Raw genomic sequence first — 12872 nt, forward strand, 5'->3', positions numbered from 1 at the left:
TTCCCGACATGGGTACAATGTGTGAAGCCCATTTCTTGTGACCCCCGCCGTGATATTGCTGGAATATTGCTAAAAGCGGCGTAAAACCATACTAGCTCTTCAGTGCCATTGAAACAAAAATGATGAGTCCTAGAAATATTTATGTATGTTGGATGTTTATGTTCGAAAACAAAATAACGATCTATTTAGTTACTGAAACATTTAAACAAAGAGAAGAGATATTGTAAAACCAACAACTTCTGTAAGTTCAAGGTATTGAGGTTTTTTTATATTATTCTTCTCAATAGTTTCTTCGTCGTAATCTACTTGAACAGATTGACTGTAAATAAGCGAAGACTAGATATAGACACTATTAACTTTAAAAAAAGACTGTTGCATAATTAGAACCATATATCTAAATGTTTACTCTACAGAAAGGTGTGCCTGTCAAAACATGTATGCTAAAAGAATTTTTTTTTAGAGTTTTCAATATATGTATTCTGCATTTGACAACCATTCATTAATACCAGCTGCTACAGTAAATGTATTTTAGATCTTGTTCATCAGTGAATAAATTTGAAAGTCACACATTTGTTGAAAGGTAAAAACTTCTCTCTGAGGCCAATAGTTTTAATGTTTACCTACAATATATGGTTTTCTGAACAGCATATATGGGGAGGTGGGTGGCCAAGTGGTTGACGCATTCGCTCTTTATGTGGAAAAACCCAGGACTGATTCCCCTACATGGGAACAATGTGTGAAGCCCATTTCTGGTGTCCCCGGCCGTGATATTGCTGGAATATTGCTAAAAGCGGCGTAAAACCATTCTCACCCAATAGCTCACTCACTTTGAACCTTGAAAGCCAAAACTTTAAGTTATATTTTTCGGAAAATACCCATTTAAAACAAAAGTAGAGGTCCTTTGGCAACGGAAGTTACCAGTTATTGCTGTGCCTTTTTTGGTGACCGCACACAGCCCACCATTCACATTTGGCACTATCTTGACTAATATCATTTTGGCACGCATTATGGTTTGGCACTATCCTCTTCATATCTTTAAACACAAACTTTACATTATAATTTTCAGAAAAATCCCATTTTAGGCAAAAGTCAAGCTTCTTACCCAACAGAAGCTAAAAGTTATTGTTGTGCTTTTTGGAGAACCCAACACAGCTCACCCTTCCAATTCGAAACCTATTGACTGAAAACGGCCCGTTTTGGCTTCTCACGCGGTTTGGCACCTACATATAAATATTCTGAATAATATTTTTGAAGCAAACCTATTTTGAACAAAAGCCAAGTTTCTTGCCCAACAGAAGTAAAAGTTATTGTTGTGCTTTTGGGGGGAACCGGACACAACCAACCCTTCTAATTCGGAACATCTTGACTACCACAGCCCATTTTGGTTTGCAACGGAGTTTGGCACTATCCTGGTCATATCTTAAAACCAAAACTTTACAATATATGTTTCAGAAAATTCCTATTTTAATCAAAAGTACAGGTTCTTTCGTAACAGAAGTTACCAGTTATTGCTGTGCTTTTTCGAGAACCGCACACAGCACATCATTCAATTTCGGCACATCGTGACTGAAAACACATAATTCTGGCACGCATCATGGTTTGGCACTATCCTCTTCATATCTTGAAATCCAAAACTTTCGCCGCACTCAGCAATATTCCAGCTATATGGCTGTGATCTGAAAATAATCGAGTCTAGACCAGACAATCCAGTGATTGACATCATGACAGAATCGGTTGGTTAGGCTCTCTGACTCGGTTGATGCATGTCATCGTATCCCAATTGTGTAGATCGATGACATGCATCAACCAAGTCAGTGAGCCGCTCAAATGGGATCCACAGTAAAGTGTCACGAAAAGTACGCAATCTCAAATCCTTGAAGCCATTGATAAAATGAAGTTGAATAAATCTCCTGGTGGTGATAATATACCAGCAGAATTCTTTAAATATTTAAAACAAATTGTGTTACAATCATTATTAATTCTATTCAACCAAATCTTGAATAATGGTATGTTCCCCAAAAGTTGGTGTTCCAGTGTCATTGTATCGCTTCACACAAAGATATTTGTTACCATCTTAAACAATGACTACATTTACATGTAGAAACACATGAAACTATTGATTCTGTAAATAGACAAAAGTACAAAAAATACTTTATGTATATAGTCCACTCGCCCATATATAATACATTTATTTCAAATATTTTATTATTACATCTTCTTTCATAGCTGTAATACAGGTATTTACGTAATTTTCCATGTAATTGTTACATGGAGATGACTGCAGCATTATGAATTTATGCATTTTTGGATTGTGGCAAAAACGTTGTTGGTACGTACAGTTGTCTAATATCGTTGTAGTATTCACATTCTAAAGTAAAATGATATTCATTCTCTATACTTGTTTCACATATAGGGCAAAGCTGTAAACGTACATCAATATCAGCCCATCTACCTTCGTTTATCCTAAGTCTTAGTTGCCCGTCTCTAAGCCGTATAATAACATTTCGATATTTTATTTCACCAACAAGAGAAAGCTATTTTCTGGTTCCAGGAGACTTTTAAACTCTTTATACAGGATGTACCTAGAACTAGCCTTGATAGTACTATTCCATGATTGACGGAACATATTTATCAAAACATTTTAAAACTATTAATGAATAAAGGTTTGTCGCCAACAGCTTGACTGTGCCTTACTACTCCAAATCCGTGAGAAAATAATATGGAACGAATGGAAGAAGCGTAATTCTGATGGCCACACTTGTCGATATATACAAGCATATTATAAGATTTTCTTGGTAAAGAAATTGACTCTGTACATGAATGGAAGTTTTCAGGTTGGGATCTATATTTCTTCAGAGATGTTTAACATCATAGCATTACTATTTGCAGACGATCGTATTACTGTCACTGATATCATTTTCAATGTTATTTGACTTTATGAAAAAACTTGTGATAGACACCACCCAAATTGGGCAAGCTATGTGAAAAGTTTACTTTAAATCCAGTTATTTAAGTAAAGAATTATAGATTGCAACGTCCAAGAATGGCACTCTTCAACGAAAACTAACCCTTGTTTGGCATTTTATTCATGGATAAAGCACCCTTTCAACTCGAAAATTATAAAGTAAATATTAACATCCCCAAGTATAGAATTGCATTGCTAAAGGTTAGAGTCGGTTATGATTTATTGGGTATTCAGAAATATAGAATAAGACAGGTTTTGTTGATACAGGGAGCGACTTTGTGTGCCCAGAATGTAATGAACTTGAAGAGGAAGCGCACGTTTTCTTCAATTGTCCTCTGTACTCACAGATAAGAAGTAAATATTTGGCACTCTATGAACATCTCAACACTTTTGTTAGTCATGACATGGTAAGCATGATAAACTCTTATAATGATGAGATGATCTTTGATATAGCAAAGAACCTTTTTCAAATGTTCTGTATGAGAAACAAATTGCAGTCCATAATTACTACACATATTGATGTGGTGAATGTTACAAGTGGTTATTACAATACTTATGCAGTCACTCCTTACATATGCTGTAAGTTTGTGAGTGACATGACATTATCTGTACTGTGGGTCTTACGGCCTTTCACCTCAATAAACCCTTGAATCCGTGAATCCTTCAATTCTTGTTCTTTCTACTTAGGTCAAGGCATTTTAATAGGATACATAGTCAGGTATCCTATCTACCTTATGTCAAGACATTTTAATAGGATCCACAGCCAGGTACCCTCTCTACCTTAGGTCAAGACACTCAGGTCAAGATCGACAGGCAGGTTTCCTTTCTATCTTGGGTCAAGACATTTTAATAGGATCCACAGCCAGGTACCCTCTCTGCCTTAGGTGAAGACACTTAGTTCAAGATCGACAGACAGGTGTCCTTTCTGTATGAGGTCTAGACATTTTAATAGGATCCACAGTCAGGTACCCTCTCTACCTTAGGTCAAGACACTCAGGTCAAGATGTACTTTCTATCTTGGGTCAAGACACTCAATGCGACCCTCAGTCTGATGTCCTCACTATCTTGGGTCAAGACCCTCAATGCGACCCTCAGTCTGGTGCCCACTCTATCTCGGGTCAAGACACTCAATGCGACCCTCAGTCTGGTGCCAACTCTATCTTGGGTCAAGACACTCAATGCGACCCTCAGTCTGATGCCCTCTCTATCTCGGGTCAAGACACTCAATGCGACCCTCAGTCTGGTGCCCTCTCTATCTTGGGTCAAGACACTCAATGCGACCCTCAGTCTGGCGCCCTCTCTATCTTGGGTCAAGACACTCAATGCGACCCTCAGTCTGGTGCCAACTCTATCTTGGGTCAAGACACTCAATGCGACCCTCAGTCTGATGCCCTCTCTATCTCGGGTCAAGACACTCAATGCGACCCTCAGTCTGGTGCCCTCTCTATCTTGGGTCAAGACACTCAATGCGACCCTCAGTCTGGCGCCCTCTCTATCTTGGGTCAAGACACTCAATGCGACCCTCAGTCTGGTGCCCACTCTATCTTGGGTCAAGACACTCAATGCGACCCTCAGTCTGATGCCCTCTCTATCTTGGGTCAAGACACTCAATGCGACCCTCAGTCTGGTGCCCTCTCTATCTCAGGTCAAGACACTCAATGCGACCCTCAGTCTGATGCCCACTCTATCTTGGGTCAAGACACTCAATGCGACCCTCAGTCTGATGCCCTCTCTATCTCGGGTCAAGACACTCAATGCGACCCTCAGTCTGGTGCCCTCTCTATCTCGGGTCAAGACACTCAATGCGACCCTCAGTTTGGCGCCCTCTCTATCTTGGGTCAAGACACTCAATGCGACCCTCAGTCTGGCGCCCTCTCTATCTCGGGTCAAGACACTCAATGCGACCCTCAGTTTGGCGCCCTCTCTATCTCGGGTCAAGACACTCAATGCGACCCTCAGTCTGGCGCCCTCTCTATCGTGAGTCAAGACACTCAATGCGACCCTCAGTCTGATGCCCTCTCTATCTCGGGTCAAGACACTCAATGCGACCCTCAGTCTGGTGCCCTCTCTATCTTTGGACAAGACACTCAATGCGACCCTCAGTCTGGTGCCCTCTCTATCTCGGGTCAATACACTCAATGCGACCTTCAGTCTGGTGCCCACTCTATCTTTGGACAAGACACTCAATGCGACCCTCAGTCTGGTGCCCTCTCTATCTTTGGACAAGACACTCAATGCGACCCTCAGTCTGGTGCCCTCTCTATCTTTGGACAAGACACTCAATGCGACCCTCGGTCTGGTGCCCTCTCTATCTTGGGTCAAGACACTCAATGCGACCCTCAGTCTGATGCCCACTCTATCTTTGGACAAGACCCTCAATGCGACCCTCAGTCTGATGCCCTCTCTATCTCGGGTCAAGACACTCAATGCGACCCTCAGTCTGGTGCCCACTCTATCTTTGGTCAAGACCCTCAATGCGACCCTCAGTCTGGTGCCCTCTCTATCTTTGGACAAGACACTCAATGCGACCCTCAGTCTGGAGCCCTCTCTATCTTGGGTCAAGACACTCAATGCGACCTTCAGTCTGGTGCCCACTCTATCTTTGGACAAGACACTCAATGCGACCCTCAGTCTGGTGCCCTCTCTATCTTTGGACAAGACACTCAATGCGACCCTCAGTCTGGTGCCCTCTCTATCTTTGGACAAGACACTCAATGCGACCCTCGGTCTGGTGCCCTCTCTATCTCGGGTCAAGACACTCAATGCGACCCTCAGTCTGGTGCCCACTCTATCTTTGGACAAGACCCTCAATGCGACCCTCAGTCTGATGCCCTCTCTATCTTTGGACAAGACACTCAATGCGACCCTCAGTCTGGTGCCCTCTCTATCTTTGGACAAGACACTCAATGCGACCCTCAGTCTGGTGCCCTCTCTATCTCGGGTCAAGACACTCAATGCGACCCTCAGTCTGGTGCCGTCTCTATCTTTGGACAAGACACTCAATGCGACCCTCAGTATGGTGCCCACTCTATCTTTGGACAAGACCCTCAATGCGACCCTCAGTCTGATGTCCTCACTATCTTGGGTCAAGACACTCAATGCGACCCTCAGTCTGGTGCCCTCTCTATCTTTGGACAAGACACTCAATGCGACCCTCAGTCTGGTGCCCTAGCTTCCACACTGTGATATCCTTATAATTACAGATAACATACAGATAGCCCATGTTATCAACTGCTACTCCTGAAGGCTGACTGAAGAGTTCCGACTCCCCGATCACCCTGCATACCTTCCTCCCCCTGCTGGAGAACTGCACGATGGATCCATGGCCTGTTTCAGCAATGAAAATGTTCCCTGCGCCATCACAAGCCACGCCTAGGCATTTCACGGGTTTACACCACAGCACTTTACCATCCTGTTTGAGGCAAGATGCTGTGTTGCCCCTACAATCAGTGACAACGATGGTGTTGTTGGGTGTGACGGTGACCCAAGTTGTTATCAATAAAGATGTATGGTTTTTTTTATTAACTCATAAACTTCTAGAATGCCAATCTTTGCTCTTTGTTGTTTATTCAGCAAGGGTACGTAGGCCATCGGTCCATGTAACAGCAGTTGTACAGCAGCCATTATTAAGATTGCAATTAACATCAGCCGTTTTGTCCTTAATTGCATAGACCTATGAATATACATAGCCAAATTTCTTATGATATTACTTTTATCACTTGAATTTATGTAACGTGGGAAATACATAGTAGTTTCTTGGAATGTACTGTTCACGCAATTCGGCATACATCGGCAGACAAACATGAAATGATACTCATCCTCAACCAAACCTTTTTTAAAAACATTGCAAAACCTTTCATTTCTTGGAGCATTTGCATATCTGCCAGTCTCAATTTTTAGTTGATGAAAACTACATCTAAACTTTGCTAAAGCTACACGAAACTTATGGATAGAAATATACTATAGATTTATACTATTTAATGTAATTGAATGTTTTTACACCGTGTGACAAGGATACATGCCAGTCTTGCTGATAAATACATTTTGCTCTTACCATACATTCTGATATATTTCGGCACCAAACAATAAAATTGACATCACTTTCCTATCTAAAACTTTGAAGAAATACGGCAAGGGTCTAAGTTTCAACAGATATTTTAAGATACAAAATAATGTTGTTTTTTCTAGATTTCAACGAAGAACTCGTATAGTACTTATTCCACGTTAACTTCCTAGAAAATATTATACCCAAATACTTGTAAGATGAACGACATTCAATGCGATTGCCCTCAAAATACCATTTCTCACGCTTAGAAAGGATACCACCGTTCTTAAAAAAACACAACTTTAGTTTTATCTAGATTTAAGGTTAGGCTTTATTGATGACAATACTGTTGTAACACGTTAATTCGTTTTTGTAAACCTACAATAGTGTCTGATAAAAGAACAACGTCATCCGCAAACAAAAGTAAGAATAAATGAGTCAAGTTTGGATGCAACTGGATGCCAGGAGAGCATAACTTTTCTACTTCATCAACAAGACTATTAATAAAGAATGAAAATAGCAAGGGACCTAAGACACATCCCTGACGAACCCCCACGCTACCGTCAAAAAACATATTTGAAACTAAACTATTAATTTAACACACGATTTTACACTTTCACAAAAGGTCTTGGTACACACACACGCACGCACGCACGCACACACACACACACACACACACACACACACACACACACACACACACACACACACACACACACACACACACACACACACACATACACACACACACACACATGCACGTCGCTATGTAAGTGCAATGATATTGAACGCGACATTAAACCCCAGTCCTTGCTTTAGCCCCTTAATGCCTAGCGTCAGGCAGGGTAACAATTAGTACCATCGTTTAACGTCTTTTGGTACGTTTTTCTTACCTATTCAATCTTGGTAGCTTAATTACAGTAATCCAAGGAGAATTCATTAATGTAACGTGTGTAGTATTCCTTGACGATATTTGATGTTGTAGCGTTTACTTATGTTATCAGTATGTACATGTGTACGTTATTTATCATTATGTGGTATTTGATGTTGTAGCGTTTACTTATGTTATCAGTATGTACATGTGTACGTTATTTATCATTATGTGATATTTGATGTTGTAGCGTTTACTTATGTTATCAGTATGTACATGTGTACGTTATTTATCATTATGTGATATTTGATGTTGTAGCGTTAACTTATGTTATCAGTATGTACATGTGTACGTTATTTATCATTATGTGATATTTGATGTTGTAGCGTTTACTTATGTTATCAGTATGTACATGTGTACGTTATTTATCATTATGTGGTATTTGATGTTGTAGCGTTTACTTATGTTATCAGTATGTACATGTGTACGTTATTTATCATTATGTGGTATTTGATGTTGTAGCGTTTACTTATGTTATCAGTATGTACATGTGTACGTTATTTATCATTATGTGGTATTTGATGTTGTAGCGTTTACTTATGTTATCAGTATGTACATGTGTACGTTATTTATCATTATGTGGTATTTGATGTTGTAGCGTTTACTTATGTTATCAGTATGTACATGTGTACGTTATTTATCATTATGTGGTATTTGATGTTGTAGCGTTTACTTATGTTATCAGTATGTACATGTGTACGTTATTTATCATTATGTGGTATTTGATGTTGTAGCGTTTACTTATGTTATCAGTATGTACATGTGTACGTTATTTATCATTTTGTGATATTTGATGTTGTAGCGTTTACTTATGTTATCAGTATGTACATGTGTACGTTATTTATCATTATGTGATATTTGATGTTGTAGCGTTTACTTATGTTATCAGTATGTACATGTGTACGTTATTTATCATTATGTGGTATTTGATGTTGTAGCGTTTACTTATGTTATCAGTATGTACATGTGTACGTTATTTATCATTGTGTGGTATTTGATGTTGTAGCGTTTACTTATGTTATCAGTATGTACATGTGTACGTTATTTATCATTATGTGGTATTTGATGTTGTAGCGTTTACTTATGTTATCAGTATGTACATGTGTACGTTATTTATCATTATGTGGCATTTGATGTTGTAGCGTTTACTTATGTTATCAGTATGTACATGTGTACGTTATTTATCATTATGTGGTATTTGATGTTGTAGCGTTTACTTATGTTTTCAGTATGTACATGTGTACGTTATTTATCATTATGTGGTATTTGATGTTGTAGCGTTTACTTATGTTATCAGTATGTACATGTGTACGTTATTTATCATTATGTGGTATTTGATGTTGTAGCGTTTACTTATGTTTTCAGTATGTACATGTGTACGTTATTTATCATTATGTGGTATTTGATGTTGTAGCGTTTACTTATGTTATCAGTATGTACATGTGTACGTTATTTATCATTATGTGGTATTTGAGGTTATGATAGAGTTATCGAATATTATGATAAGGCCATGACGCGTCACTTTTTTTAATTAAACGGGTCGAGTGAGTGAGTGAGTTGGGTTTAACGCCGCTTTTAACAGCATTCCAGTAATCACGGCGTGTCAGCTTAATGTGGGAGAAAAGCACGAAGTGATGCAAGTCTCAGACGTTTACCACTTCGGTGAAACCCACGAGCACGGGTATGGTGCTGACAGTCGTCTAAGGCGCCGCGATTCGCTGTGAAGAGTTGTGTCCCTTAGGCACGCCAGTAACCTATGATTGTGGGTTCGATTCCAGGTTCTCCCCGATTATGTTTCTAGGTTTGTCAGCACCATACCCGTGCTCGTGGGTTTCACCGAAGTGGTAAACGTCTGAGACCTCCATCACTTCGGGCTTTCCTCCCACATTAAGCTGACACGCTGCGACATAACTGTAATACTGTTAAAAGCGGCGTTCAACCTAACTCAATCACTCACTCACTCACTTACTTTTCAAGGACCGAACACCAGCAAGAGATATTTTACGGCCGTTTCTTAAGGTTCATGGAAAGTATGTTTGTTTGAAACATAAAAATGTTGATCAATGTTGTTTTAAGTTTCTTTTTACGCTTCATAAGTTAGCTAAAATACTTCCCTCGCGTTTTTATTATATTTAGAACCCTTATCCTCGCGGATTTTGGTTTTAAATATCATAAAAAAAACTCCGACGTGTTTTACCCTACCCATAATGAACCACCAGCGTGTCTGATCGTTTCAGTAGCTGTATATGGATATAAATCATTTTTTCCAATTTCAAATATCATGTCCTCCTTTTGTAAACTGCATACAGTCAACTATGACTGAAACGGTTTCATATCTAATTTAGTTGCTGACTGAGGGCCTCGAACGCAGGCAAATAGATTTGCTTCCCATGTCACAACAAGGTGATGTAACAAGAGTTATCCCCCTTCCATTACCTTTTACGTTTCGGCAGTCTGACGAATGATCACATGATCTTGTATTTTGCGTAGTTCCATCATAGGAGATTTCATAAACTATAAGAACATTCATAAGAAGATGTTTTATTCTATTTACCCACCTAAAACAGGATACATTTATTAAAAGTTGTTACATTTTTAAATAAAGTTGTACAATAGTCAAAATAGTGTAATGTGTTGCTATTTCACTGTGATAATAATTTGTTTTCTATATCGTAACGTTTATGTTTTATCGAGTCTTTCACTCCATTTTCGTCCTCACTGACACATTCAATTAATGTTATAGTTGTACATTAATCTTACTTCTGAAAACATGTCAGTGAGGACGAATATACGAGGAACATTTGCCCACCTTTCCCTGATAGTCGCTCCAAATAACTACTCATTTCCTTACCTTTTCCCGATATTCGATCCTAATACCTAAACATTTTCTCTCCTTTCTCCGATATTTGCTCCTAATACCTAAACATTTCCTCCACTTTTCCCCGATATTCGATTCAATTACCTAAACATTTCCTCTCCTTTCCCCGATATTCGCTCCTAATACCTAAACATTTCCTCTCCTTTCCCCGATATTCGCTCCTAATACCTAAACATTTCCTCTCCTTTCCCCGATATTCGCTCCTAATACCTAAACAATTCCTCCACTTTACCCTGATATTGGCTCCTAATACTTAAACATTTCCTCACCTTTCCCCGATATTCACTCCTAATACCTAAACATTTCCTTACCTTTCCGTTATATTCGCTCTTAATACATAAACAATTTCTCTTCTTTCCCCGATGTTCGCTCCTAATACCTAAACAATTCCTCCACTTATCCCTGATATTGGCTTCTAATACCTAAACATTTTCCCTCATATCCCTGATATTCGCTCTTAATACCTAAACATCTCCTCACCTTTTTCCTATATTCGCTCCTAATACCTAAACATTTCCTCTCCTTGTTCCCGATATTCGCTCCTAATAACTAAACATTTTCTCTACTTTCCCCGATACTCGCTCCTAATACCAAAACATTTCCTTCACTTTTCACCGATATTCGCTCCAAATTCCTAAACATTTCCTCTCCTTTCCCCGATATTCGATCCTAATACCTAAACATTTCCTCTCCTTTTCACCGATATTCGCTCCTAATACCTAAACTATTCCTCCACTTTTCCCCGATATTCGCTCCTAATACCTAAACATTTCCTCTTCTTTTCACCGATATTCGCTCCTAATACCTAATCATTTCAACTCCATTTCCTGATATTTGCTCCTTATACCTAAACAATTCCTCCATTTTTCCCCGATATTCGTTCTTAATACATAAACATTTCCTCACCTTTCCTCGATATTCGCTCTTAATACCTAAATATTTCCTCAACTTTGTCCTATATTCGCTCCTAATACCTAAACTATTCCTCCACTTTTCCCCGATATTTGCTCCTAATACCTAAACATTTCCTCACCTTTCCCCGATAGTCGCTCTTAATACCTAATCATTTCCACACCTTTCCTCGATATTTGCTCCTAATACCTAAACTATTCCTCCACTTTTCCCCGATATTCGCTCCTAATACCTAAACATTTCCTCTTCTTTTCACCGATATTCGCTCTTAATACCTAATCATTTCAACTCCATTTCCTGATATTCGCTCCTTATACCTAAACAATTCCTCCCTTTTTCCCCGATATTCGCTCTTAATACATAAACATTTCCTCACCTTTCCTCGATATTCGCTCTTAATACCTAAATATTTCCTCACCTTTTTCCTATATTCGCTCCTAATACCTAAACTATTCCTCCACTTTTCCCTGATATTGGCTTCTAATACCTAAACATTTTCTTTCATATCCCTGATATTCGCTCTTAATACCTAAACATCTCCTCACCTTTTTCCTATATTCGCTCCTAATACCTAAACATTTCCTCCACTTTTCCCTGATCTTCGCTCCTAATACCTAAACATTTCCACACCTTTTCCCCTATATTCGCTCCTAATACCTAATCATTTCAACTCCATTTCCTGATATTCGCTCCTTATACCTAAACAATTCCTCCCTTTTTCCACGATATTCGCTCTTAATACATAAACATTTCCTCACCTTTCCTCGATATTCGCTCTTAATACCTAAATATTTCCTCACCTTTTTCCTATATTCGCTCCTAATACCTAAACTATTCCTCCACTTTTCCCCGATATTTGCTCCTAATACCTAAACATTTCCTCACCTTTCCCCGATAGTCGCTCTTAATACCTAATCATTTCCACACCTTTCCCCGATATTTGCTCCTAATACCTAAACATTTCCTCACCTTTCCCCGATAGTCGCTCCTAATACCTAATCAGTTCCACACCTTTCCCCGATATTTGCTCCTAATGCCTAAAAATTTCCTCTCCTTTCCCCGAAAGTCGCTCCTAATACCTAATCATTTCCACGACATTCTCTGATATTCGCTCCTAATGCCTAAACATTTCCTCACCTTT

General features: G+C 39.2%; 2 protein-coding genes across 2 annotated transcripts; both read left to right on the plus strand.

Annotated features, from left to right (window-relative positions):
* Positions 1-3968: 3968 nt before the first annotated feature.
* Positions 3969-4946, plus strand: LOC139472652 (uro-adherence factor A-like). The gene has a single exon (XM_071255115.1). The coding sequence runs from the start codon at positions 3969-3971 to the stop codon at positions 4944-4946; it is 978 nt and encodes a 325-aa protein (XP_071111216.1).
* A 30-nt stretch (positions 4947-4976) lies between these two features.
* On the plus strand, positions 4977-6137 carry LOC139472653 (uro-adherence factor A-like). The gene has a single exon (XM_071255116.1). It carries the CDS (start codon positions 4977-4979, stop codon positions 6135-6137), a length of 1161 nt encoding a protein of 386 aa, XP_071111217.1.
* Positions 6138-12872: the final 6735 nt, after the last annotated feature.

Source organism: Haliotis cracherodii, unplaced genomic scaffold, assembly GCF_022045235.1.
Source record: "Haliotis cracherodii isolate W230 unplaced genomic scaffold, xgHalCrac1.p SCAF_25, whole genome shotgun sequence".
Classification (NCBI taxonomy): Eukaryota; Metazoa; Mollusca; class Gastropoda; order Lepetellida; family Haliotidae; genus Haliotis; species Haliotis cracherodii.

What these genes read in the sequence shown, in the direction of transcription:
- LOC139472652 (XM_071255115.1), top strand. Translation starts at nt 3,969, where the DNA reads ATGTACTTTCTATCTTGGGTCAAGACACTCAATGCGACCCTCAGTCTG.
- LOC139472653 (XM_071255116.1), top strand. Translation starts at nt 4,977, where the DNA reads ATGCCCTCTCTATCTCGGGTCAAGACACTCAATGCGACCCTCAGTCTG.